At 37.4% G+C, this 27,500-nt stretch overlaps 2 protein-coding genes across 4 annotated transcripts in view; one reads left to right on the forward strand and one right to left on the reverse strand.

Annotated features, from left to right (window-relative positions):
* The window catches only part of LOC138051983 (5'-3' exoribonuclease 1-like), a 47,961-nt gene extending 32,944 nt beyond the window's left edge, over positions 1–15,017 (reverse strand). For both annotated transcript variants that reach the window (XM_068898326.1, XM_068898325.1), the window contains exons 1-11: positions 14,853–15,017; positions 14,594–14,725; positions 13,175–13,275; positions 7,418–7,515; positions 6,482–6,591; positions 5,948–6,058; positions 3,796–3,875; positions 2,184–2,271; positions 1,923–2,036; positions 798–852; positions 124–191 (exon numbers count right to left, since the gene is read on the reverse strand). In XM_068898326.1, the coding sequence (XP_068754427.1) occupies positions 124–191; positions 798–852; positions 1,923–2,036; positions 2,184–2,271; positions 3,796–3,875; positions 5,948–6,058; positions 6,482–6,591; positions 7,418–7,515; positions 13,175–13,275; positions 14,594–14,725; positions 14,853–14,927 (1,032 nt within the window). In that variant the 5' untranslated portion in view covers positions 14,928–15,017. The remainder of the gene's footprint in view (positions 1–123; positions 192–797; positions 853–1,922; positions 2,037–2,183; positions 2,272–3,795; positions 3,876–5,947; positions 6,059–6,481; positions 6,592–7,417; positions 7,516–13,174; positions 13,276–14,593; positions 14,726–14,852) is intronic.
* A 143-nt stretch (positions 15,018–15,160) lies between these two features.
* Positions 15,161–27,500, forward strand: part of LOC138051985 (protein ELYS-like) — a 61,531-nt gene continuing 49,191 nt past the window's right edge. For both annotated transcript variants that reach the window (XM_068898328.1, XM_068898329.1), the window contains exons 1-4: positions 15,161–15,753; positions 17,175–17,386; positions 17,592–17,663; positions 17,897–18,005. In XM_068898328.1, coding sequence (XP_068754429.1) covers positions 15,296–15,753; positions 17,175–17,386; positions 17,592–17,663; positions 17,897–18,005 — 851 coding nt within the window. In that variant the 5' untranslated portion in view covers positions 15,161–15,295. The remainder of the gene's footprint in view (positions 15,754–17,174; positions 17,387–17,591; positions 17,664–17,896; positions 18,006–27,500) is intronic.

Genomic DNA, 27,500 nt, shown 5'->3' on the forward strand with positions numbered 1-27,500 from the left:
ATCACACTTAAAAAGACCCATGCACACCCCTCATACTATCTGGCATGCAAAATGCTCTTCTTATGCACAAAGCAACTTTCAAGGTAATGGGGTACCGATTCCTTGAGAAGTCACAGCACTGACCTTTGACAAAGCAACCAGGTATTTCTCAAATCTGTGTAATATAAGCTGGCCACTGTCATGAAGATAACCTTGAAGCACAAAACATAATTAACAAACTTAATAAAGAATCTGTTTTGGCAAGAGTCAGTTCTGCTTAAAAGAAAGGATGGTTTGTTGGTTAAGCCATCAAAAGAACAATCCAATCAATTGAATCAGGTCCACAAAATAGCAATCCAACCTTTACACTCTCAAATTCCAAGCACCATTTTTCATTTTTCTTATCATTTAATTTCATTAGTCTAAGCATTTAAAAAATTAAATTGTGTTTCAAAGGATAAGACTGAGTACAGTGTGAAATTTCCTGCACACGAAAGAGGATGTTTTAAGACAAGGTAAGTTCCATACAGAACATGTCTTAACACACTTGTCCTGGAAAGCCAAATAATAATTATTGCTGTTAATATCATTTTACAACTTTTTTTTCTTTTAATACCATAATTATTTTATAGCTCTGTTCTTTTCTGTGCGCTCATAATAAAGTGGCACCAATGGTCCAGAATTCTTTGTCGAGCGGTGAATAATGTCACTGTTATTATTGTCAATTTAGCATTAAAATAATGTAGTTTGGGAACTACATTAACTTTGTACTGACCAGAACAAATTGCCTGTAACAAAATTAAAGGAACTTATCATACCATCTTGAGAAGGCATAACATCTACATAAACACTGTAAAGGTGGGGCAATGCATCCTGGTGAATGATTAGAAAAATACTTTAACCTTGTAGGATTTTTTCCACACAAAGATTAATGAATATTATATAATGGACAAAAACACTAAGTGATGTACACTGTAGACCTTAGATTGTCCACACAATCCAACTTTATCCAGGTACATTTTCATTGTACATGCTACACTTGGGTTCAAATCATTACTGAAATACTTTAGTTGTATGTGTACACATATCTGCTATTTATTTGTCTTGTGTAAAGACCGTGCAAACTGCATGTACATGTAATGAGATGTTTTGTGTAATATTTTTTCAGCGTATCTGTTAACCTTTGGAAAACACTATGTGCTGATTGTGACACATGACCAGGTGGAGTTTTTAAGATAGCAAAGTTATCTTAATAAAGTTCATTGTGCTTTAATAGGAAGATCGAAGGGCCTCTGCTCGCAGGGTAATTGTGCTTAAGTAACCTTATCCAAACTGTTGTCACAATAGTTGAATTCTCCTAACTATTATAGGATTGGGTTCAGATGGTTTTTAAGGTTGGGTCATCCTAACTGTTCATGCTGTGTTAATAGGCCATTTCCGAGTCCATGTCTGTCTCCTCTTAAAGCGAGTCTAAGTGTGAAGATTTGGTGATGGTAATTAGTTCTACTTCAAATATGAATGAACACAAATAATTTTCAAATGAGAAACTTCGCACCTAGACTCGCTTTGAAGGAGAGGCAGAATGAGGACATTTAACCCAGTGACTTCTGGGAGTGAGATTTGACAGATTTTACTCTAAATTACTCTGTCAACCAATTTTACTCATCAACTGGGCCATCCTAGGGAACCTGAGAAGTCAATGGGTTAAGTGAAGCAACATTAGTTGCTTGAATAGTACTTGTGAACATGTCAGCACTTGTGAATGCTGAAGTTGTGCGGAAAATGCAAGGGGGACACTTTGTGATGGTTATTACAATAATTTATGGTTGCATCTAATTAGATGCATTTGGACATATCTCATTACATGTGCTTCTTGCAGGTTTTGGCGGCATTCAAAGCTTAATACCGGTACATGACTACAAACAGCTCTCTTCTCTACTTACATGGTTAATATGGAGATTTGGTAAGTGTGGTATAAAATCATTTCCAACAAGAAAGCCCATGAGAATCCAGTCATCTATGACCCTTTCAAGGTCATAAGTAAAAGCTAATGTATCCTGCGACAAGAATAATAAAACTACAGTATAAGAATTAAAAAAAACGCCTTATTTCTCCTCTATTCTTATACATGTGTTTAACAAGAAAAACATTCCATAAGTAAATGGCCATAATCTACATAATTTACAATGTACAGCTGCAGTCACCTTGAGTTTACTAAATTCCCAGTCCAGGTATTCTCTGAACAGAGACAAGTGGAGAAGATGAAATGTGGTCTTTTCTGGCTTGGTTATTCTGTGGAGAGAAAGCAGCTACAACACGGCACAAATCACATTGTGATGTCACATGGTAAAAGAGAGATACATTTGTGTTTTACAAAATTAATTTACAGGTTTCATACACTGATTACTCCTCACAGGCACTACTATCATATTTGGTTATACCCTGGCAAATGGCAGGCAGTTTACTGTAGTCGTGTGATAGGGAGACATTTTGGAAGTGGAAGAGTTAAGTTTGCCCTACATTGTAAGTTTAAAAGGTTCACACTGCAACAAGGTTTGCTAATCAAACATGGTTTTATCAAATGTCAGTAGATAAAGGTAAATTTAACCAACATCAGAAAGAACTGTGAGCTGACATTTTCAGCGTGAGCCCTTCATCACAGAAAATTGCTCAGATGAAGAGTTAAAGCTAACTGCTTTGATTTCCATCATCATCCTACAACTGTATTTCCAATAAAGTCATAATCAGAACTTCAGGGAGCATGGCTGGTGCAGTGGTGAGAGCACTCACCTTCCACTGATGTGGCCAGAATTGATGCCATATCTGGCTTGAGTTTGTTGGTTCTCTACTTTGTCATTTATGGGTTTAAGGTTACACTGTATAGTTTGTGGGAGCGAGTAAACAACACAAAATCAACCGAACTGACATGACACAGCCCCTTTAACGAGCAACAAATTTGTTACCACGTCTTAGAGATTAGTGGCAATCTGGCATCTTTCATTTGAAACTGCTTAAAACCTGCTGTTCCAATCTCATGAATCTCTTGGAGACGAGTACTTGGTTAATAATAGTCTGTTGCTACCCAAAGGTTCACTAGCCCATCAAGAGAATTTTGCGTTGCCACAATGTTAAAGGTACCCTAAAGCTTTTCCTGACAAACTAACTACTGCAGGTACTTCTTTTTATTGCACATGATTGTATGTTCCATATCAGTTCTTTTCATATTAACAACAGTAGTTAGTTTTTTTTTCAGCTGTTCTTGTGCTACATGTACAGAACACCCCTGCCCCCCCACCCCCCTTCCTTGTGGTGGATCATCTGTAATTAATTTTTACTCACCCTCCCCCTTTCTAGAATTTCTTTGAGTTTTCTTGACCATGGACGACAAACAAAAAACTACAACTACTGTATTTCGTTTTAGAAAACAGTCCTAAGAAAATATGCACGCTGATTGGTTAAAAATCTTGTTTCTGTAACTCGATGGAGACACAGAACTAGCTCGAGCTGTTGACGTAGTGATAGCACAAGCAAAGAGAATTTACATTTTGATAATTAGAGTTAACAAGTTGTTTTCCTTTTTTGCGTTGCATTGTTTTCTAAAAAAAATAGAAAACATGTAATCTGTGTTTCTATCAAGTTATAGAAACACTCGTGAAAGTTTCAGAGAACTGCAGCTCGTGTTCCCACAGCATTTCTCGTTCTCCCAAACTTTCACTTGTGTTTCTATAACTCTATAGAAACACGGCACATGTTTTCTATTTCTTAAAGGACAGCTTTACTTTACATGAAGATACTGGCTGCACACTGTTTTCAAACCTTTTTGCTGCTTTTCCAAATCTCACTTCTTCCCGAAGAAGGGAAAAATGAGGCTCATGAGTTGATAATCCAAGCATTATCTGAGACCAAAACATAAATAAACAGATAGTAGCCATTTTGTTTTCACTATGAAAGCAGTCAGCAATCTCTGCCATAATTTCTACTTAAACAATAATAATTCATTCTATGACAAGTCTTGTCGTATACACTGTGAGAACAAATTTCATTATTAATTTTCGCTAGTTTTTTCTCAGACTTTTCCTTACATTGCACTGTGATACTTTGCCACTACAATACCCAAAAAGACTTTGTAAGGTACATGTAAATACAGGGTCTAAAGATTTCCTGGGGAGTTGTAAAAAACTAATGGCAATATAAATGGCAATAATGGCTGTATACTCATGCAATCATATTAAAGAACCTGTCACCAGCAAAAGAACAAGCAACTGAATGTGACAATGCCAGATACAAAAAAGCAAAATTATTTTGTGCAATTCTAAGGGAGCCCACTGAAACAGCTGTGGTGTTGCTAACTCTCATCTCACAATTCCAAAGCAAATTCATTTTCACTGGAAATTACATATATTCCAAAAATTACACATGGCTACTTCAAAAGCAAGTGCTGACATACAGTAGACTACATTTTAATAATGTACATTATAGACTGTAATTGATAGTGTAAAGATGACTTAATGTCAAAAATGTTCAGTTTTTAACTTTTAAAATTTTTTTAGCCTTGTACTTGTAAATACCTTCTGCTAGCAGAGCCTTTCTTTTGCTTGCTCGATTTTGGCGTTCTCGAGAAAGGCTCTGCATGAATCGAGTAAGATCTTTATTGAATATGCGCTGCATGTTGCCAGGATACAGTCTCGAACCCAAGCCTAATACATGTATGCCAGATCTCGCCGCCATCTTGGTTTTTCATGGCAGCGGGCTCAATTATAACCATCGGTTTTGTCACTAAATGGAGTTCTAAACGGACGCTCGCACTGGAAAAACCGGTTTGACGAGAGAAAACAAGATTGACTAGTCCAGAAGTTCGGGGCTGCGGTGGCTTCAAAGAGTTGACGCGATTCGGGCAGAGCCTCCTTTTCTCCTTCTCAGTAAAGAAAAAGACAAAAGGAGGCTCTGCTCGCAGGGTGATGTAAATAGGTCCTCAAACCAGTTTTAACCCTTGAAAGAAACATTCTTATTAGAAAGGATTGACACTACAACACTTTATCACTTAAAATCAATGTTATGGTACCATATCAAACTCTAATTATTGCTGAGAAAAGATTCAGTCACTTTTGGGACGTAAAAAGTTACTGTGGCAACAGGAAAGCCCTGAAAAAACACCCCATATTTTGGCTTTAGTTGCTCAAATCTCAAAACCGAAGTCGATAACCCCCACTTTTTATTTCTGAAATGTAATCAGCATGCTAGAATGAAACTTTCTGGAAAGTTTAAAAAAACTCTGTGGAGCGGATTCAGAGCTACCTTAAATAATTGAAAATTTAAGGTAGCTCTGAATCCGTTCCAAGAAATTTTTTAACATTTGCAGAGAGATTCATCTTGGCTTTCCGATCACTTTTGAGCAATAAAAAACTTGGATCACTGAGTTCGTTTTTCAGATATGAGCAAGTAAAGCCAAAATATAGGGTGTTTTTGCAAAGCTTTACTGTTGCTATGGTAACTTTTTTACGTCACAAAAAAACTGCATCTTGTTCATGTTGATGTTTCACATGGTACCATAACATTCCTGTTATGTGATAAAGAGTTGAAGTGTCAATCCTTCTTGACTAATAACAAGGTCTGTTAATACCGGATAGTGTTGAAACTGGTCTGAGCCACCTTAAATAACTACTTCTGCCTTTTTCATGAAGCTACATGGTGACACAGAAAAACCATTCTTCCTTAGGGAAAAAAGTTATTGATGCTGAAATAATCCTATTGCAAACAAATGGACCCTGCTGTCAAAACATGCATTTACTCTGGGAAGATCCCCTTAAACACAACGAAAGAAAAAAAAAAGAGATGTATTTACAGGTACATTGTAATAAAAATTAAGATTCTTGAAGCAGCTTGACTTAGTGAAAAAAATTGTACATGTAGAAGAAGTGCAAAATAAAAACTGCAATTAATTACATGTATTATTACATGTGTCCCTCACCAAGTCAGCATCTAACCCATATAAACAGTGTCTTGTGTTAGGATCATAGTCTGGCCGAATCCTTTCTGATCTGATGAATTCCATAATCTTGTGCTCTCCTTCACCAGGTGTCTGTAAGTACACAACAATATCAATCTTCTTAGAGGGTCCTTTCCTTTAATTTCAAGCTGGATAAGGTAAAATCATTCTAATTCAGACAATAAGAAAAAGAATATAAAATAAGATCCAGCAGATAAAATTAATTACTGTTACGTATCAAGATGTCCAACTGGATGCTGAAAATTCCTCATTATTTGAGGAACATAATTATAATAATTATTACAGGTCAACGCTAAAATCAGATTAGCAAAGTTTTGTTTACAACAGTGCACAACCTGGTCCCAAAGAGATTAAGCTTTTTAACACATGGTTTACACTGTTTAATGACTAAGAAAAATCTACTTCAACAATAGAAAAAGCTTTCACTACCAAGTGAATCTTCTTTAACGGTTAAACAAATTTGGTTTAAAAAAATGTTCATGTAGTATGCTGTACCTCATGTCCAGACAAATAGATTCTTAATCCTTGCCAAGCAAGATCAGAGGAAATCTTGTAGTTCACAAAGAACTTCAACTGTTCATGAAGTCGCACCATGAAAGGAGTACCTGATAAAAGCAAATTAATGTTTCCCTGATAAACAAGTTAGGCTAAAACATTTGTCATTTTGCTTGATGAATAATCTGTAATAACTACTATTTTGAATTAAGGGAAAAAAATGATCAATTATTTTCTTTCACATCGTAAGGAAAACTGTTAAACTTGCAGTTATCTTCATTTACTAGTATTTCAATAATAGGACATCTATAGGATTTAACAAGTTAATCTTGTTTTGAATTGTGAAGTAAATAGCAGTCATTCAGTAGACATCTTTGCAAACAACTTCATTTTGTTTAAGATGGTGATGTGGGGATTTCTGTATGCCAGAAAAGTCTCTTTGAGAGCTCCATGCATTAACATGTCTTTATTACATGGGTACCGAGATTTACGCACCAAAAAGGATCGAGATAAAAATAGTCTCTTTGCGCTAGAGAAGCCAGCTGATTGATCATACGATTTTTTTCACTAGTAAAAAACGACGTATCGACACTCTGATTGGCTATATCGTTATTTTAGCCTTCTGATTGGCTAATAATTTTGATGTTGACCTTTGGCGCAGGTGGTTTGATAGCCTCTCGATTACCACTTTCCTCGTTAACTTTATGATCTCTGTACTTATATAATAAACAAATTACTTCATGATTGGCTCGTTTGTACGATTTTTACTACTCACTTGTTGTGAAGGATCATTAAACTCACTTGTTCGCTTTGATCACTCGTTCATTTACGCGATCCTTCACAACTCGTGAATAAAAATCGTATCCACTCACCTACCATGAAGTAATCTATATGTATAGTATAAATATAAATGTAACAGTGAATGTACATGTATACCTGGGGTAATGCAGTTTGAATCAAATCTCTCTTCTGTTGGCAAAATCTGTCCTTTTTCTAGAGCTTTACGAATGTTGTCCTCAGCTTCTTTGGCAGAACTTTGACAAAAAGATAAAAAAACATAGAGATGCAAAAATGAAATGACAACAAATACAATAGTTTTTACTATACCTGCAATTTGTTCACTGAGTTCTTAAGATCTGAGATCTGAATAGAGTACACAGCTACAATGGGTTGTTCCAGAAAAAATCCACACCCCCCCGACGGATGGGATTCTGGAAATTCTCGCGGGAGGGGTGGTCAAGGACCCTGGAAATCCAGGCAGGAGGGGGGGTTGAACTCGAAAAAGTCTTCTGCAGGGGTCATCTGAACCGATAGTTCACGCGATTTGAACGTTTAGTTCGGTGACGGTTTAGCACTCTCAGACCCTGAAAATAGTAGAAATATTTTGTTCACATATTTCTCACCTGACATAAATGATAATCTAAGTTCCTTCGCAGGTCTTTTTATAGCAGAAAATGCGAACAAGATACTAAAGAAAGAGCCGTCGCAACAATATCGCAACGAAGAGTTTGAAACGCCTGACACATTTTTACTCGTACCCAGACCCAGTGTGCCACCGTTGTTTCGTGTAATGATTCTAGTAAAGAAAGTAAACAATTGATTTACTTTCACACCTTCTTGCACTTTGTATTTGCATTTTGTATTTAGAAAGTCAAGTTTGAGAAAGCAAAACAAATAGGCATCCCAATCCGCAAGAGCCTGGTGAAGAACCCATGCACTGGACGAATCTGTCAAAATCTGAAAGCCATCTGTAGCGGGTTTTAAAGTAATTCGTTGAAAGTTGAAAATATATGTTAAAATTTCCTTTTCGTGAATAGGAGCTGTTTCAAGTGCTTTTGTCTTGGAGAGGTTCTTTATAGCACACATTTTGTCTTTCCGATTAACTAACGAAAGCCTAAAGACTTTTTGAAACTATGTCGGACTGAGAAAGCTCTTCACAACACGAGTTTGAACTTTCCTTCCACCGCAGATTAGAACTACAGGCTCTTGAAGGTAGGATGTGTGACTCAAATTATCCAGTCTTTAAGATACATGTATAAAAGAATTTGAATGATAAACAAGTTTAGACTCATTTTTCAAAAGATTTTGATCATGTTTGTTTTAAAAGTTTTCGATCTTGAGTGGACGAGACTGACGTTATGTCTCCAAAAGGAATGACTATTGAACTCTTTTGTCATGTTCTCTACTAATAATTGTATTTACTTTTGGACCATATTTAGCGCAAAGAAAGAACAAGGGCAATTGATTTTTATGAGCTAACAATGTATAAACACTCGTTCGCGTTTTAGCATTTTTGCTCCCTTCTTTTGTTAGTTCCACACAACAGAATTTTTATATAATTTAGCCAAAGCCTTAGATATTAAAAAAGAACATCTTCTACACATGATTGTGCGTATTTTCTATTAAAAATTAAGCTTAATATTTTTCCCGGAAATCCAGGCAGGAGGGGGGTCTTTTGACTTGGAAATCCAGACAGGAGGGGGGGTCTTGGGCTTCAGGAAATCCAGGTGAGAGGGGGGGGGGGGTTAAAAAACGACCCCATACGTCGGGGGGGGGGGGGTGTGGATTTTTTCTGGAATAACCCAATGTAGCTAAGGTACAGCAACTGACTTTGGGTAAAGTGAGTGTATAGGTAAAACAAGAAATTATTCCAAGCAAGCAGAAATTGTTTTTTTTTACAATACGTCTTGGCATAAAAGTAGACCTCTGCAGCAAAAGGCACCTCAGACAGTTACTTCCGGCCAAACATGCAACAAATATTATACTGCAATGTCTTGACTTGAGAAGGAGTTTCATGTTTATGCTCCTTATCCAGACTAGAATGGCCACCAAATTCACTAGATGCATGCTCTGCACCATACAGTACCGCTCAAAGATAAGCGAACCATCAAACGCGTTGACAATGCGTTGACAACAGAGTCAACGAGTTTAAAAATAAAATCAACCCGTTTGCAAACTAGTTTCTTTTCAACGTGTTTGGCCTTTGTTATTCATTTTCGCACCTTTGAATTGTGTTTTTAGTTACATCACGAAATGAAATCATGAAATCAGTTTTGACACGTACGTAATCGGTGAGGAACAACCGTGAAACAGATTCTTGGTCATTATAAAACTCTGAAATAATTTTCAATTGATAATTGGGTACCTTACGGAGCAATTTCGTTTGTTTTGCAGCGAAACTAAAAGATCTTTCAGCAAAGTGGCATGTGCTGCGATGGAAAGACTCTCTCCAGATGTAGTGCGTATTTTTATACCCTTTCCATATTCTGTGGATGTTCAGTTCAAACCAAATTTCTCAGTGAACTACGATGGCTACTTTCTTGTAAAGTTGTCTTGCACTAGACTACAGCGGCAAGATACATTGTATTCAGAAGACTAATCCGTGAAACGTTTGCTATCGTCGCTGTTTTGAAGTCCTGGTTTGTGCTATGTTGACCTTTTGTGGCGCTGTGACCTTTCATCACCTCCATAAGGTAAAGTCACTGCTTACAAGCCAGAAGGCCCATCAGGCCGGCGCTAAAAATTCTCCGGTTTCCATAGCATGAAGCGACTAGGAGTATTTAGTATACTCCCCCCTGGATGGGATGCTAGTCCATCGCAGGGTTACACCAGCATTTCGCCGGTACCCATTTATACACCTGGGTGGAGAGAGGCACCGTGAGAGTAAAGTGTCTTGCCCAAGAACACATCACAATGTCCCCGGCCAGGCCCCGCACTTGGACCACACTATCCGGAGTCGAGCGCACAAACCATGAGGCCACCGCGCCTCATGTACACCTCCGTACTGATGTTTAATTGTCTTGCAAGGAAATGAAGGTTTGTTCAGTTTCATGAGGTATTAATAATACTTTTTGGGGGTTTAATTGGAGAGTTCAATGATTTAAACTGAATCATTTAATTCGGTTGTTTTCATATAGAAAGTAAAATTAAATTGGCTTGTCACATCAAATTTTCGCATCTTCGTGTTGAAACAGCGCAATGTGTATTTTCTTTCCTGTATATCTCAAATGATTTTATTTTTAAGCAAAATACCACTCCAAAATTAATGTCGACAAAATCACTGTCCCCGGTGCTTTGGGTTCATGTAGTTAAAAGCTGCAAGACAGTTGAAAAGCCCTTCACAGATGTTTGGCAATCCCATGTTTACAACTGCTTGCCAGCATGTTAAATTATGGATTTTCATTACGCTTGTCGTTGAAGTGTTGTTTGGTCGCTTCAAAAGTTATCTTGTAACTTCAGTTTACATGGCACAGTGCAGAACTCTTGTTAAAGCAATCGAAAGGCTAATCTGTGCAAATTTCATCAAAAGACTTCTCTCAAGTCCAATAAAGCCACAGCAGGCCTAATAGTGCCATTAACCATTCATGTTCTCAATCAAGCACAATCTGTGGTCATCTGAAACATCCAGAATGAGGCCTATCAAGATGACATGGACTGCCTTCAGAACTCAGGAAGACTACCAAGACCAGCCCACTGTTCAAGCTAAGGCTCATTCTAGACACCAATGGACTCCCAGAGTCAACTGTTGACTCGAACTGGCAGACCCAACCTATGATGAACACCATTCTGTGATCCTCCCTGGCTCACATCATGTCATCACCCTCCTGGTAAGGTAAATGTACCATCACAACAGAGTGAAGCACCAAGGGTGACTTTCACCCGTGGCCCAGTTAGGAGCCAAGACCTCTGGGTAGTTGGGGGTAAGAGAGTCAACAGTGTCATGATTATAAACATATGCATAAAGAACCTGAGGGGAGGACTTTAGAAACAAAAAATGGCCGATTTTCCAAGTGACCACCATTCACCAATGTCGGCGGGGATATCTTTAAGCCTTGGATGGTGCATACCAGGCAAACAAGAGGGGGAGCCACCAACAGCAAATGCTGGGTTGTGCCGTTTACAAGCAAGATCATATGGGCCATCCACATCTGAAGCTAGTAGCACCTCAAGCTTTATTAACGCACTGCACAGATTCTCAGCCATGCCTGGACCAAGCTTGTACATGTAGCTCTGTTCTGACTGTGGCAGCAACTTCATTGGGGCAAAACATGAGCTCCCGGCCACCATCAAGGAAAGCTGTTACATTAGAACGCACAAATGACCAGCTCCCAACGTCAGTGGCTTCATAGCTCAGTTGGTTAGAGCATCGCACCGGAATCGCGAGGTCACGGGTTCAAAACCCGTTGAAGTGCTGAATTTTTCAGGCTTCGCTACGCAATTGCAAAAATTGCGTTCATAACTGCGAAGATCATAGCTTTACTTGATTTCATATCCGCAGTTCACATATGATTCATTTCATATACCATTTCATCATTGTTACAGGATTCATAACCACCTTCCCTTGCGTCCCACACATAAGGGGTGTTGCAGAGAATTGCAATCCCAGAGATCTATAGAGCAAGCAGTGGAGACAGGTGCAGCATCTGGCTATACCTGTACAAGTAGCTCAGTACTAGTGGCAAATAGCATATAATTCAAACAGAACAAGAATTGTGACCCTTCACACGAAAAGGGGGATTATCCCAATTCCACGCTATGGCTATTTTCACGGTCCTCGCTGTGAAAATGTTGAAAAATGATTGGAATGTGAGTGGAATTTCCCTTTCACATCGTGAAAAAAGTCGCTTGATCCCTATTTCAGTCATGTCAACAAACCAGTGTAAATGTATGAAGAAGTCACCAGCAAAATAACCAATTTTGCAATTATTTTGTGGTTTTCAGGGGGTAGAATTTACTTTTTCCTGAGCTCTATAACAATTAAGTGGACATCAGAAATTCTTTTAAAATGCGACATTATTTCCAGGCATGAATATTCAGGAATAAAAATTCTCCTTCTTGGCGTTGATCAGCTTTCACAGATTTCTTGTACCCTGCGATCAGGCATTCTTTTTGTCCTGAGTGCCAAAGATGGCGACAGCGTACTGGTAAACAAAAGAGGCTAGATTATTTTCATGGCATGACTGATTTCTGAACAATCTGATCAATTTCACACCATGAATATTATTGTTCACTCCCAATTTCATGGCGTGAATTTTTAGCCTTAATTTCACACTATGAAATTTCACCGATCATTCAGGCATGATTAGTCAGTTCTTATCGTAGAGTGATCACAGTGTATTCAGGCCTTGAAAATTGAAATTCATGCACCGTGACCGTGAAAAAACTTCATGGTTTTCAATGAAATGCACAAGCCCCCTTTTTTGCATGAAGGGTCACAATTTAGTTTGCAATGAACCTTCTTTTAAGGCAATTTAAAAATCGCTTTTTGTGGTAAAATTCTATACCAGGAGAGGAGTGTTCTATTTCACCATCACACATTTCTTGGTGTTACACTAGCTCCATTTGTTTTTTTATTTATTGCGAGTTCTCAGAAATATCAGATTTCTTGGTACAATTGCTTTGTTTTATTGCCAGCAGAATAGCTATCTTGTTTCACCGTGTTATGGTCAATAATTGTTGGTTACACTGTGGATGAAAGGCCTTAAAAAACCAAACAAGGCCCCACGGATTAGAAACCAAATCCCCTTAACTCAATGTACAAACATACATATGGTTCATTTAAGTCAACTCTGACTTCTAAGTTCTAGTTTCTCTCTGCATATGTCAAATTTCATGCTTGTATCACAAAATGAATGCTTCTTGACTTGACTTCTGCACAAAACAACAACTGTTATTAGGTATCACTATGGTTACCGAAATCGTCTGCCTCGCTGTTGATTCATCTTTGCTCGAGGTGCCACCCCATCAACAGCCATAAAGAACACTTTCTTTGGTTTAATGATACGAAAAAGCACCTGAATGAGAAGAAAATATATATATTAAAAATATATATATTATTATTATTATATCATATTGCTGTATATTTGCTGTTAAATGCCTAACTGTAAAATTCCTATTCATGTATACATGTTCCATTATGTAACAAGGGATTTCATGTAACCCATCTTTTTTTCAAAGGTTACACCAACTGCCAGTGTTTGAAAACTGAACAACATACATGTTCTATTATTATACTGATTGGTTTGCAAGTCCCAGTTTTTCAAAAGGTGGATAACACTATCCACTGGATAAATCACTATCAATTGGATAGTGCAGATGGTTTTGCTATGACTTACCCACTGGATAGTGATTTATCCAAGGGATAGTGCAATCAATTATTGTTTGAACAACTGGGGCCAGTAATTTAAACATGTATTTATACCCCTGGTAAGCCAATTTTTCCTCCTATGTGGCTCTAGTCTTGATGGCCTATTGATCCTGGGCTTCACCATGCACTCAAAAAGGCTCAATTATTTTAACAAACAATTTATATTACTTAAACAGTAATATCTTTAAAATTTTAATACTTACCTGTAAATGGTTATTAAAAGCAATCACAAATTGTTGACAGGGATTCATAGTAACCAATAATATTATTAAAAACAACTTTATGCAAACATGATGGTTGAAGACTAATTTAATTAACCCTTTAACACCCAAACCGGCCTAAACCAGCCATTCAAAGGGGAACCCCCAGAAGTCAATGGGTTAACCCATTAACAAAAGATTATGATTCAAAGATTAAGAAAGTAAGATTCATTAAGGTCTGGCACAGCAAAAGCTAACCAGCTGTAAACATGGCTACCAACTTTTGTCCAGTATTTTTGTTTCAGGGTCTCAATTTACTTGTATTTTGGAGGATTGTCACTTGTTGGTAATAACAACAATAAGAAATGAAAAGCTTCATGAGTAAAAATTAAGAAATATCATTGATATTAAGCTTAAGCTTAACTGTTAATTAATTTTTTATAAGCTGTACCCAGTGACTTGTGAAAGGCTGAGGACCTGATAAAAGACAGAGGTCACTGGCAGAAAGTATAAACAGAGTTTTTTATCTTTATGGTTAACCTTTATCTTTTTTATCTTCACTTCTGAAAGGTTAGTGGAATATAGAGATGATATCTGTTTACAAACATCGCTTTTGTCATTTAAATGTGCCAACCACAGGAAAAAAAGACCCTTTGTTTCCACAATCAATCAGGCTCTGGTTGGCACATGAATTAATAACAATAGGTGACGTCAATGATATCTTCGCTATACAGCAAAAAATAAAGTTAGGAATGCAAACCTAACCTCTATGTAGTGGAATATATCAGCAAAGATATCCTCTTCACTTTTGCGAAAATGTGGATCATCGTCATTTGGATGCGAACAAGGGTGAATGATGCCATTCATATCCAGATACAGATTATCAAAATCAGGAATCTGAAATACACAGCAAATCACAGCAGATGAAGTAACGAGGGTGATGTACGTACGTACATGTACGGAGACCACAAGTTCATGGGGATTCAGACGATTAATGCGTCCTAATGCGTGACTTAAAAATTACCTGATGTTCCTCAATTACTTGACTCAGACAAGGATATCGTTCACTGACCCAACGATAGAACTTTGGCACTCCCATCGTCGTTTCGTTATCAGATGAGGCGATGAAGTGGTGTTCTTCTTGAGAAAATTTATCTGTGAGGATCACTACTTCCAGGTCCACTCGGTCCTTTTGGTGTCCATTGAGTCCATTATGTAAGAGACACCAGGGGTCGTCAAGTTCATATTTGTACAGCGGTATCGGCAGCGAGAAGGTGGGCACGTCATGTATTTCTTCATTTCTTTATAAAATTCAATACACTATAATCAGGAATACATAAGGTACCTACCCAGCGAGCGCGCTTTTAAGGTAAAAAAAAAAAAATGGCGTGCTCGTTTGAATTTTCAGTAGCAAGGAAATAACAGAAAGGGGAAAACTAGTCCTTATGATATAAATTCGGTCGAATCATGAATCGTGCTTGCTCTGCAAACTCAGTCACACCGTTAAGGTGTTACTCCAGTGTGACAATTGAATGTTTGGAAAGACCAGATCTTCAACACGACACAGAAAGTTATATTTCAGGAAGTGTCCTGAGAAGTGGAAAGTTAGCCTGGTTGGTTCGTGGAGCAACTTTGGAAGTAATAAATACAACAACTGGTTCGCGACACGCTTCATGGAGGTTCGGTTCAAGCTTAAAACAACAACGCCTCTTGTGTATTTCGTCTGTGTCAGAACTTCGAACGGAAGATGGTACAAAGTTATTGGTTGGACTAAAAGACCTATCAGGTGTTGGTGGAGGGATTGTTTGCATCTTTGATCCGTTTGTATCACGAGTTATTAAAGCTATCGAAATTCCCTATCCTGTCACGGTAGTTGAAAGCGTGACAGGGTCTGGTGGAGCTCATGCATCACCTCATGCCTTCAGGTTTGTTGGGAATGTGTTCTTTTGAATGTTCAAGCCATTAGCCAATATGGATCGTTTATTATATGGCTACAATAGTACATGCGCTCTGATTGGCTGCTGAGCGGGCAAGATTTTCTTGTAATGACCAGGCATTATGAAAACTTTTCTCGGCTTGATGGCTCTTTTCAGTTGGGACTAAAAGCTATGAGTGCATGGGCAAAAACAACAAAAAATATGGACAAAGTACAACAAATAATTATTTTCAATAACTGAAGAAAAAACTAGCATATAGATTCTTCTTTAGTATGAGCGACAAAGAGAGCCACAGCGATAGAGAGTTTTATTATCCAAAGGACAAAAAACAGGCCAAAACTGAGCAAAAAAATGCCATATAATAAATAACTTATTAACCTCGTCCGTTCGGTCGCGAGGTCAATACATCAAGGCTGGGGTCTGAGATTTCCCTGTAATGACCTCACTCTCAGTTAATAAGAGGTATTTATATTCTTAAGTTATCAGTAAAGTGCTACTATGATAAAAAAATCACTTTTTTTTTTCGTCAGATTTTGAAAGTGTTTACGTAACGCATCAAAAATTTTTAGCTTTGATTCATCCAAAGGCGGTTACTTTGATGGTAAAGCCCCAGCTACATGTTGTCACATTGTCAGAAGACCATGTCCCAACATTGTTATAAGAACGCTTCTAACAATGTTGGATACGCATATACATGTAACATTGTTGGAAACATGTCACTTTAGTCACAATTTCCATCTCCACCATTTTAGATTGCTCATTGTTCTCGGATTGAAGACTGGGCCCTAAACTCTGATTGGTCTTTGCAATACAACATTGTTGAAAAGGTGGCTACATACTTGAAGACTTGTTGTATGTTGGGGAAAAAAGTGTTGAACAAACGTCATCAAACTACACATCTTAACATTTGTTGATCCAATTTATTGAGGAATACTCATAGCCAATTAGCATATGAAAAAGTCATATGTACATGTGCTTCATTTGTATTGCTGCAAAATTTGTTGATCACAGAGAAGATCGAATTTTACAGATGTCGTAGCAGATATATCTAGACATGTCAGTCCAAATTATTTTATACATTGTATTCTTTGGTTAATAATGAGGAAACATTTAAATGTGCATTACGTGTACAGTATTTCCACAGTTCAATAATCTGGAATTCACCATTGACTTGTGTGTTGCCCCCCCGTCAATCTGGCATTAAGCCAATTACTCTTGTCAGAGTAAATCGTGATTTTAACCCATTCACCCCTGAAGCAGCCCTCATTGATGAGTAAAATCGTCTGGCATTAGACAGAGTAAAATCTCTAAGTCTTCTCTGAGGAGGAAAAGGATTAATTTTAGGGGCACTGTCTGACTTTGACTAAAATGATAGCATAAAAAAAATATGGTTTATTATTTTGTTTCAGTCAGCAGTTAAAGCTGCTGTTTGGCATAGCAGCTGTTGGTACAGAGCAAGGACATTGTTATTTAATTGATCTTCGTCTGGATGATGAAGGAGAGGAATTTGATGAATGGCACACAAGCCCTGCTGAGGTGATCAATCCTGGATCGCAAGATATGGCACAACTCAGAAATGCTGCAAGGATAAATGGAACTCACTTAGCTCTTGAGATAGGAAGTATGATTGAACTTTTAATATTACAATATTATTATTTGTTTGTACAAAGCACTGATCTGGTGCTTGCCCCTTTCACATGTGTACTGTACACTTCAAATCTATTTTATTTGGCTTGTTAATTATATTTGTTTAGTTGTCAAGTTTGAGATACATTGTACAGTACATGTAAGGAGTTAAATTTGAGCTCTTTTTCATTCAATTTCAGGTTTTAGCCATGTTTTTGGGAAATTTTTGTACATGAAATGTGACCATACTGAAATGAAGAATTTGTCCTCAGGTAAATGTGTGCACTTAAGCCAAATATTAAAGGCAGACTTTTCAGTTAATACATCAAATATATATTTAGACATGCGTACTGCGTAATTTATGTAGCATTGTACATATCTTGTGTTTTCTTTCCTTCAGCTTTTTCTTGTGGTGTTAAATGCAATGTACAGGTGCAGGTTTTATTTTTTGATCATAATGAAATATTTCTTTTTATTTTTGTTGTATAATTTTGTTTTTGATCAGGAGCTGTGTTTGTGACAGCAATTAAGTATATAAGGCAAACAAGCACTTTGATTGTTGGATTCAACTTTGGCTGTTTTCAGATGTGGAACATGGAATATCTGACTCACATGTAAGGCATTAATTTTGAGGGGGTGGTGAAAATTCTTAATGAAGTGTATCAAACTTGCTTTCTAATTTGTTGGATGGGCTAATCAGTTTGTTAACCTTCACATATACTGTAAATGTAAACACAAAATTTAATTGTTTTGAAATGTCTCACCTTAGCCAAAACCCTTGCATGTATATGTTTTGGTTTAATTTTGTTTCTGGTTGGAAGTTCCTTTTTTTTTTCAAACCAGTTTAAATTTTTAAACTGAACATTGCCCATTTTAACATAATATTTATTTATTTAGATATCTATCTGTAATTAATTGTATGGAGTACGTACATTGTATAAAATAAACTAGAGAAATCACTTTAAGTTTATTATGATGGCTTGTTGTCTCTGATGCTATCAAAAACAATTATTAGTGTTTAGGATAAAATGCTCAGCTAAGTGATTAGGGTTAAGCACTTATTTTGAATGGTTAGCTTTCATGTAAGGTTAGGGACACTGCCTGCATTTTATTAATTAGGGATAAGCTCTCAATTAGATTTACGCACTTATTTGAAATGGTTAGCATTTCAACTGCCAACAACAACAACTGTCAACAGGAGGTGTATGACAACTGCCTACAAATAGCGCTGATAAACAGTATTTAAGTCTATAAAGTATCCATTTCAAATAGCGCTGAGAAGCAGTATTTAAGGAGGCTCCCTAGAGTTTTAGGGCCATGGGCGCAAGCTGGCACATTAAAAAATGTGTGATTTGATTTTGGTGGCAAGCGTCCGGTTTCCGGAATTACTGAGGTTAAAAATAGGAAAAAATGTATGACAGAGATTTTGGGACCGAAAAAAACGTCCGGTAAAGAGAGGATTCCGGTTTAATGAGGGTCTGGCTTAGAGGGTTCCACTTACATGTACTCATTTTGCAAAATGGCCTGTTTACAAGCTGAATGTAAAGGAAATTTCTTTGAAATAATCAAAAGTAAGTACATTGTAAGTACAATGTAGCACAACACAAGTTTAATGTTGTACATTTTGGAGAAATAAGCCACTGGACCTCTCCAAACTTGGACACAAACTTGGTCACTAACAACTAACAACATCAAATAAGATTAAACTTGCTGTTTGGAATGCTCAGTCTCTACAAAGAAAATCAGCATCAGTACATGATATCATTATTTCAAATCGACTGGATATTTTGGCCATCACAGAGACCTGGACGACCAACAATGGAAATAACAACTCAATCACTGAAATTCTGAATTCAGTAAAGGACTTTAATTTCATCGAAGTTCCCAGAGAACACTTGGTGTAGCGTTGTTTATTCGTAAGGCCTTTAACTTAAAAAATAATTCAAATCTGAAATTTACATCATTTGAATATTTAGATGTCTCTATTTCACATGGGAGGTTTAAAGTATGCCTTGTTCTTATAATCGCCCACCTCCTTCCAAGAAGAATAAATTAACGACACCAATATTCTTTGAACAGTTTTCTCAGCTGATTGAAACCCTGATGGAGGACTGTACTCATCCACTGGTTATCACTGGAGATTTTAACTTTCATCTAGATGATCTCACTAGCCCAGATGCTCTTAAATTCGTTGCCTTGTTAGACTCCGTAAAGGACCCTACTAATCGACGTGCTGATATACTAGATTTAATTATCACAAGGAGAGAAGAAGATTTAGTGAGAGACGTTCAAGTACTTCCAGATCATTACTCTGATCATAAAGTTATTACTTGCGAGATAAATCACACCAAGCCACCTCCTTCAAAGGTTCTTATTACTTACAGACTTGCAAAGACAGTAAATAATGACAAATTGAAGCAGGATATTGATAATGCTTTTTCGCAGATTGACCTTTCATCTAATAGGTCAGTGGATGACCTGGTATCCTCATAAATTATAATGACACCCTAAAAATTTTCTTTGACACTGCAGCACCAACCTGTGGTATCACAAAATCTACATGTCAAGTTAAATGCAAAAAATGTAGACGTGAATGCTTACTTTATGAAGAAAAATGTTGCGAGTATAACACTTTATTAGGAAAGGATCGGCAGTCGGAAGCCATCTCAGAGAGATTTGGAACTGGGTGACATCGCGCAAAGTTTTAGAATTTTAAAGAAAGGTCAAAACAAATTGATTGTCTTGTTTTCGAAACGTTTTTTACATGTATCAAATACCTAAAACCAACGCTAAACAAACAGTCTGATTCCAGCTGTGCAAAATTATTTGTTTAGATCAGGTTAGAAAAGCTTATTGTTGGTTAGTCTTCTTATTGCTTTGTGTCCCCCATTTTTTACAAATATTTTATCACTTATGTTACATATTTTACTGCCTTTTTGGTGATCATGGTATTTTTTAAACTATTGTAACTGTGACAAACATATTTATGCTATTTACTTGTACATTTTAACTCGCACTTGATTGCAGATTCCGAAGTGGAATTATGAAAGATACGATGTGACGAATTGACGTCAATAAGCGAATTGACTGCATACAGAATGGTCTTCTTTTTCAAACATAAAAACTGACGACAATTCTTTACTTTACCCCAGTCTCTTCTAATCGCACAATAACCTGATTTAGCAACAGAATGGGAATGTCAGTTGACAATGGCGTGCGCAGCAAAAATATCCACATTAGGCCATATTAGTAGAGTAGAATCCCGACTATTCTGTGGGCTCTCCTATCGTTGACTGACGTTCCCTTTCTGTTGCTAAATCAGGCTATTGTGCAATTGTCAGAGACTGGGGTAAAGTAAAAAATTGTTGTCAGTTTTCATATTTGAAGAAGAATACCATCGTGCATGCAGTCAATTTGCTTATTGATGTCAATTTGTCACATTGTATCTTTCATAATTCTGCTTCGGAATTTGTAATCACCTCTGGAAAAAAAACATTTTGATGAGTCTCAATAAATGAGGAGACGACTACACAAGAAAGATAGGCACAGAATTCGACTTTTCCTGTCTTCAGCATGTTGTCTGGTGACTGTCTACTTTTGGCGGGGATTTTGTTATTGATCCAGTCCGTGTTTTGTCAATCCGATCCGATCCGGGCCGATCCAGATTTTGCCAACGGCCTTAGTTTTTATCATAACACCGATTTCTTATAATTATAATAATAATAATAATAATAATAATAATAATAATAATGGAAACTTTATTTGTCTTCGAATACAGTTGTAAATCTCTCTACGTATAGGCAATTACTGTAACAACTGGCTATTGAGTGATATACTTGTATACTGTATTTACAAATGAATCAAAAAAAAGAAAAAAAAATTACACCTTTATTAAGTCTGGGCTATCCCAAGTCTTACATGTATTTCTATGACGGAAGATAAAATATGTCGCTCTAATGTGTTGTTGTGTTTTGTCAATGCCAATGACGTTCATCATTTCTAAGAACGTAGAGCATTCTTTGGAGAGAACACCAAGGGAGCTCATGGAAAGGTTTACAAATTTAACACATCTGTAGTTACTTCTCATGTCTTTGACCACGTTCATGTATTTTTCATTTTTGCGTACTGCATTGTTTTTAAGGTTAGATTCGAAACCCACCGTTACATGTAGTTCTAGAATATATAGGCACTTGGACTGTCTTAGGAAAAGAAGATCTGGATGATAATAATTTTCACCAGTTATAATTGAAGGACTCTGGAAGCCATTGACATCAGCGTAGAGTGAAGAGCGATCATTAATTACAGGTTGAAGTGAGTTGGGAATGAAGTTGAGAATTGAATTGTGTCTCCAGGTGAAGCGATCAAGGTAATGTTGACAACCAGTGACATTATGGAGGAGTGACTCAGGGTTAAGGCAAAAAGGAGCAATCAGGACTTTGTGATAATCCCCATCCTGTCATATTCGTACATGTAAGAAGGGAGTTGTTGATGTAGCGAATGGTAAAATTGTAGATGTTCTTGGGTAGATGAGACTGGGCAGATGACCAAATAGAGTTAACAGATGACAATGAGTGCTTGATAACATTATTTTGTAAAAAAGAAACCTTGAGATGTTAAGTGGTGTTGCAGTTTGTCTTCTTGATTAGAACCGAAGTCTTTAAGAACTTCCTTGGTGGATTTAACACATTGTATTGAATATTGGTGTGACTGCTTGACGACTTCCAGAGATCCTCTAGGGAATCATTCTGTGACTCTTTTAAGGAATTGCGGAGAACTGTTTTGCACTGAGTGAATTTACTGTAACTGAAGGAGGACAAATATTAAGGCCAAATTTATTGTGTTCTAGAAAAACATTATTCAGTGTACCAGATATCGGGATTTCAAGCCATTTTCGAATATAGCCATTCACTATAGAATCAAGATTTGCTATTATCCAGGTTTTTGATATGTCAGCTACAGTAAAATGCCAGGACAGTTTAGATGGACATAGTGGCTGTACAGCAGAAGTTTGTTTTTGGGATGCAGTGGTTTCTCATCAATTTCACACATCAAGTCTTGTACAGGAGAGGACAATTTTGACATGTGTTGGTTGTTAGACATGTTGAAGTCAAAGTAGCGTCCTAAGTAATGAAATGATTCACTCATTTCCACACACGGGACAAGAACTCCATTTATCAACAGTTTAGGTAAATATTGGACAGATTTAGTGTGCAGTTTCCGTATTGCAAAAGTAAAACATTTGTCAACCCTTATTATCATATTAGACCATTGACACCAGATTATAAAGCGGTTGATTAGGTGCTGATTTTCTGATTCCTGACCACTTATAAAAGCACCGTCATCTGCGAACTAGAAGCAGCGGATCAGATTTAAGAACCTTAGGGAAAAGCCAAATTGACTATAATTATTAATAATTATGTGATGTTAAAGTAAGGAAATGTACTCATGATGCAATTCTGCCTGATGCAATGAAATGTGAAATGATCATGCCTGACAACAAATGATCTTGTGCCCCATAGCAGAGTGGTTTACTCAGAGAAGGCACGATTCAGGTAATTGACAAATGACTCAACTCACCGGCAAATGGTTTAATCAAATATCAAATGGTTTAAGAGACGGGCAATCAATTCAGTGCAAAGTCAACTGGACCAGAGAAGACTGAAATGGGTTAGTTAAAGAAGGAACGGTTCAAGTAGTCGACGAACGATTTAACTCACCGGCAAATGGTTTAATGACCGGGCAAGTGATTCAGTGCAAATTGTCAAATGGACAAGACGAGACTGAAATGGTTTAGTTAAAGAACGAATGGTTCAACTAATTGACAGACGACTTCACTCACCGGCCAATAGTTTAATCAAGTGTCAAATGGTTTAATAGCCGGGCAGGTGATTCAGTGCAAGGTCAAATGGACAAGTCAAGACCAAAGTGATTTAGTCGACGGGGGTCTGACGTAAATATCTGTCGTCAGCCTGATAAATCTTGGCACAAACCTGACAGGATTTGTGTACTTTGGGTGAAATTGTTTTTGTCCTTCTTTTTGCATGAAGTATTCTTTTTGTTTTTCAATAGCAGGGCTAAATGTACAATGTAACTGATTAATTAATTAATTAATTAATTAATGATGTCTACAGCATGAAGATAAACAAGATAAGGTCCTATTTCCCAGTTCAGAGTTGTCTTCTTGATAGCTTTACTCTGTTTTTGTACATAAAATGGAAACTGTGTCGAAGTGGGGTTTCGTAAAGAACATAGTCTGCTTGGGAGCCGTCTTTCGGGTGTCACACAACAAGCTTTGCATGACATCCTGACCATTGACTACTGTACCTGACTGACTGAAAAGAAGGGTCCTTAAGGGAATCCCCTTTTAAATGACGCACTATCCAGATTTTTGTCAGACTTGGCACAATTGATATTCATACACAGGACACTTAAAAAGGCAATAAAAAGATGGTGTCATTGTGCTTTTTTTCGTGCTGCATGTAAGCAAGCTCACACAAACACCAACCGGGTTGGTGTTAGTGTCACGTTGGTTTTTTTGTTGTACTTAAAAATTTTGTGACACAGTGGTCTCTTCTGGCGATCCACCTTCCCACACGCTTGCCGTGGGAGAACAGCTGTGCTGTTCCCAACCCAGCTTACCACATTATTTTGTTGTGTGGAGCTGCCACTTAAAGGGGTGTCTAAGACACCCGCCTGGTACAGTATGTTAGCTATGCCATGCTGATGAGGCCTAGCAAGGCCGAAACAGCTGTCCATGGCTGCTAATTGACTGGGTGAAATGGTTGTGTGCATGCGTGATGTGTTGGCTACACTGGGTTGGTGTTTGTGTCACCTTGCTTTTTTTGTTGTACTTAGAAGACAGGGCATGCAGTGCAAAAACAATCTGGGTGACACCACCTTTTTGTTGCCTTTTTTTAGTGTCCTGTGTATGAATATCAATTGTGCCAAGTTTGACAAAATTCTGGATAGTGCGTCATTTTGTAGGGAGCTACCTTAAGGACCCTTCTTTTTAGTCAGTCTTGTAGTCAATGGTCAGGATGTCATGCAGAGCTTGTTGTGTGACATCCTGAAAGACAGCTGCAAAGGAGACTATGTTCTTTACAAAATCTCACTTCAACACAGTTTCCATTTCATGTACAAAAACAGAGTAAAACTATCGAGACGACAACTCTGAACTGGGAAATAGGACCTTATCTTGTTTATCTTCATGCTGTGAACATCATTAATCATTTACATTTAGCCCTGCTCTCGAAAAACAAAAAGAATACTTCATGCAAAAAGAAGGAAGAAAACAATTTCACCCGGAGTACAAAAAGCCTGTCAGGTTCGTGCCGAGTTTTATTGGGCTTACTACTGATAGTTACATCAGACCACCCATCGACTAAATCATTTCAGTCTTGACCTGTCCATTTGACCTTGCACTGAATCACTTGCCCGGCTATTAAACCATTTGACACTTGATTAAACCATTGGCCGGTGAGTTAAGTCGTCCGTCGATTAGTTGAACCATTCGTTCTTTACTAAACCATTTCAGTCTTGTCTTGTCCATTTGACCTTGGGCTGAATCACTTTCCTGGCCACTAAACCATTTGCTGGTAAGTTAAGTCATTCGTCGACTAGTTGAACCATTCATTCTTTAACTAAACCATTTCAGTCTCGTTTTGTGCATTTGAACTTGCGCTGAATCACTTTCCTGGCCATTAAACCATTTGCTAGTGAGTTAAGTCATTCGTCTACTGGTTGAACCATTTGTTCTTTAACTAAACCATTTCAGTCTTGTCTTGTCCATTTGACCTTGCGCTGAATCACTTTCTTGGCCATTAAACCATTTGCTGGTAAGTTAAGTTGTTCGTCGACTAGTTGAACTGTTCCTTCTTTAACTAAACTGACTTTGCACTGACTTTGCACTGATTTTGACTGACTTTGCACTGAATCAATTGCCCGTGACTTAAACCATTTGATAGTTGATTAAACCATTTGCTGGTGAGTTGAGTCTTGTCAATTAGCTGAATTGTGCCTTCTTTGAGTAAACCAGTCTGCTAAAGGGCACAAGATCATTTGTTCTCAGTTGAATAAACCAATTTGAATTAGTCTGTTCCGTCTTAACATTGTCGTCTGAACCATTTCAAAACAATCTAAACCATTTTGATTTTGACTAAACCGGTTCACAAAAGAACACTTGACCTTTTTTTTCTGACGGTTTCATTTCAAAACCATTTATTTTGTTTGACACGCCATCGTTAAACCATTTCTGTGTTCTTCCTCAGTTTCTTGTATTTTGGGGGATGATGACCACCCATAGAGAAGCAAGTATTCTTTCCACATACTGTATCATTATTAAACTTGTCAAATTTCAATTTTAATTGATACATACTTGTGAGGCATCGGAGCCTATGCCGGTACTATTTTGAGACCAAATGTACGAACAAATTTAAGAATGGTTTTTTTTTCATCGCTTTCATTAGCAATAAATTGTTATGTGTAATCATAGCAATTGCAGCATGTTGATTGCGCTTGGAGAACAAATTTAAGAATATACTGTGATTAGTGGAGAAATGAAGTCTATTAATTATCTGAACGCTCATCGTTTTGCATATGAATTAAAAAAAAAAGTTAATGCAAAACCAGCAAGCGAAACAAGCTTAGGAAATTCTGAAGTCTCATGTTCAAATCATCTTTGCTCCCATGCTGATGCCGTACAGTGTACATGTATGTAAGCATACGGCTTGGTTAGACTGCTTACTGTAAGATTGCCAAGTGTTGTTGGGTTCACTGAGTATTAAATGAAGTTCCTGTAGTTTACAAAGTTGCTATGCACAACAGATTCCATGTGACGACTCGTGCGATGTGTACGTTTGTACATGTAAACAGTTAACATGAATGATCGAATTCTTCCTTAATAAGTGTTTTGTGTGCTTCCTTTAGGTTGGCCCTTACTTCATTGGTTATTTCTAATGATGCAATCCTGCCTGATGCAATAGCACTTCTTTGTATACTTTGCTGAAGGAAGTTTGTTTCCTCATAGGTCCGTTAGCTGAAGTTTGTTTTTGGCATAAACATAACTTTGCAAAACACTGTTTAATTCAGTAAAAGTTATGAAATAATGTTACGAACACGAAATACATGTACTTACAATGTATCTTCTAGATCTGGGTTTTCTAGGTCTGTATTTTCTATGTCTCCGTTTTCTAGACACCCCGAAAAAGGTTCCATTGTATCTTTTTTGTCTAAGCCTGACCTTATTTTATTTGGAGACTTGAAATTCAAACTTGTGCAGTTGTCTTCGTCTTATCATTGCCATTTTGGTCAGAAGTATGGGCAGCCATCGCCGCCAAAAACACATGGAACAGAGAAAAAAGAAATAGTTTACTGATGGTTTGCCAAACAAAATAAGTGGTTTTGAAATGAAACTGTCGAAAAACAAAAGGTTGAGTGTTTTTTTGTGAAGCGGCTTATTTAAAATTGAAATGGTTTAGATTGTTTTGAAATTCTTCAGACGACGATGTTAAAAGGGAAGAGACTACATGTAACTCAAGTTGGTTTGTTCAACTGAGAATCCATCCGTGAATGAAATGTGAAATGATCATGCCTGACAACAAATGATCTTGTGCCCCATAGCAGAGTGGTTTACTCAGAGAAGGCACGATTCAGCTAATTGACAAATGACTCAACTCATCGGCAAATGGTTTAATCAAATATCAAATGGTTTAAGAGACGGGCAATCAATCCTGTGCAAAGTCAACTGGACAAGAGAAGACTGAAATGGGTTAGTTAAAGAAGGAACGGTTCAAGTAGTCGACGAACGATTTAACTCACCGGCAAATGGTTTAATGACTGGGCAAGTGATTCAGTGCAATTTGTCAAATGAAGAAGACGAGACTGAAATGATTTAGTTAAAGAATGAATGGTTCAACTAATTGACAGATGACTTCACTCACCAGCCAATGGTTTAATAGCCGGGCATGTGATTTAGTGCAAGGTCAAATGGACAAGTCAAGACGGAAGTGATTTAGTCGACGGGGGTCTGACGTAAATATCTGTCGTCAGCCCGATAAATCTTGGCACAAACCTGACAGGATTTGTGTACTTTGGGTGAAATTGTTTTTGTC

This window comes from Montipora capricornis, chromosome 6 (assembly GCF_036669925.1).
Source record: "Montipora capricornis isolate CH-2021 chromosome 6, ASM3666992v2, whole genome shotgun sequence".
NCBI classification, from domain to species: domain Eukaryota; kingdom Metazoa; phylum Cnidaria; class Anthozoa; order Scleractinia; family Acroporidae; genus Montipora; species Montipora capricornis.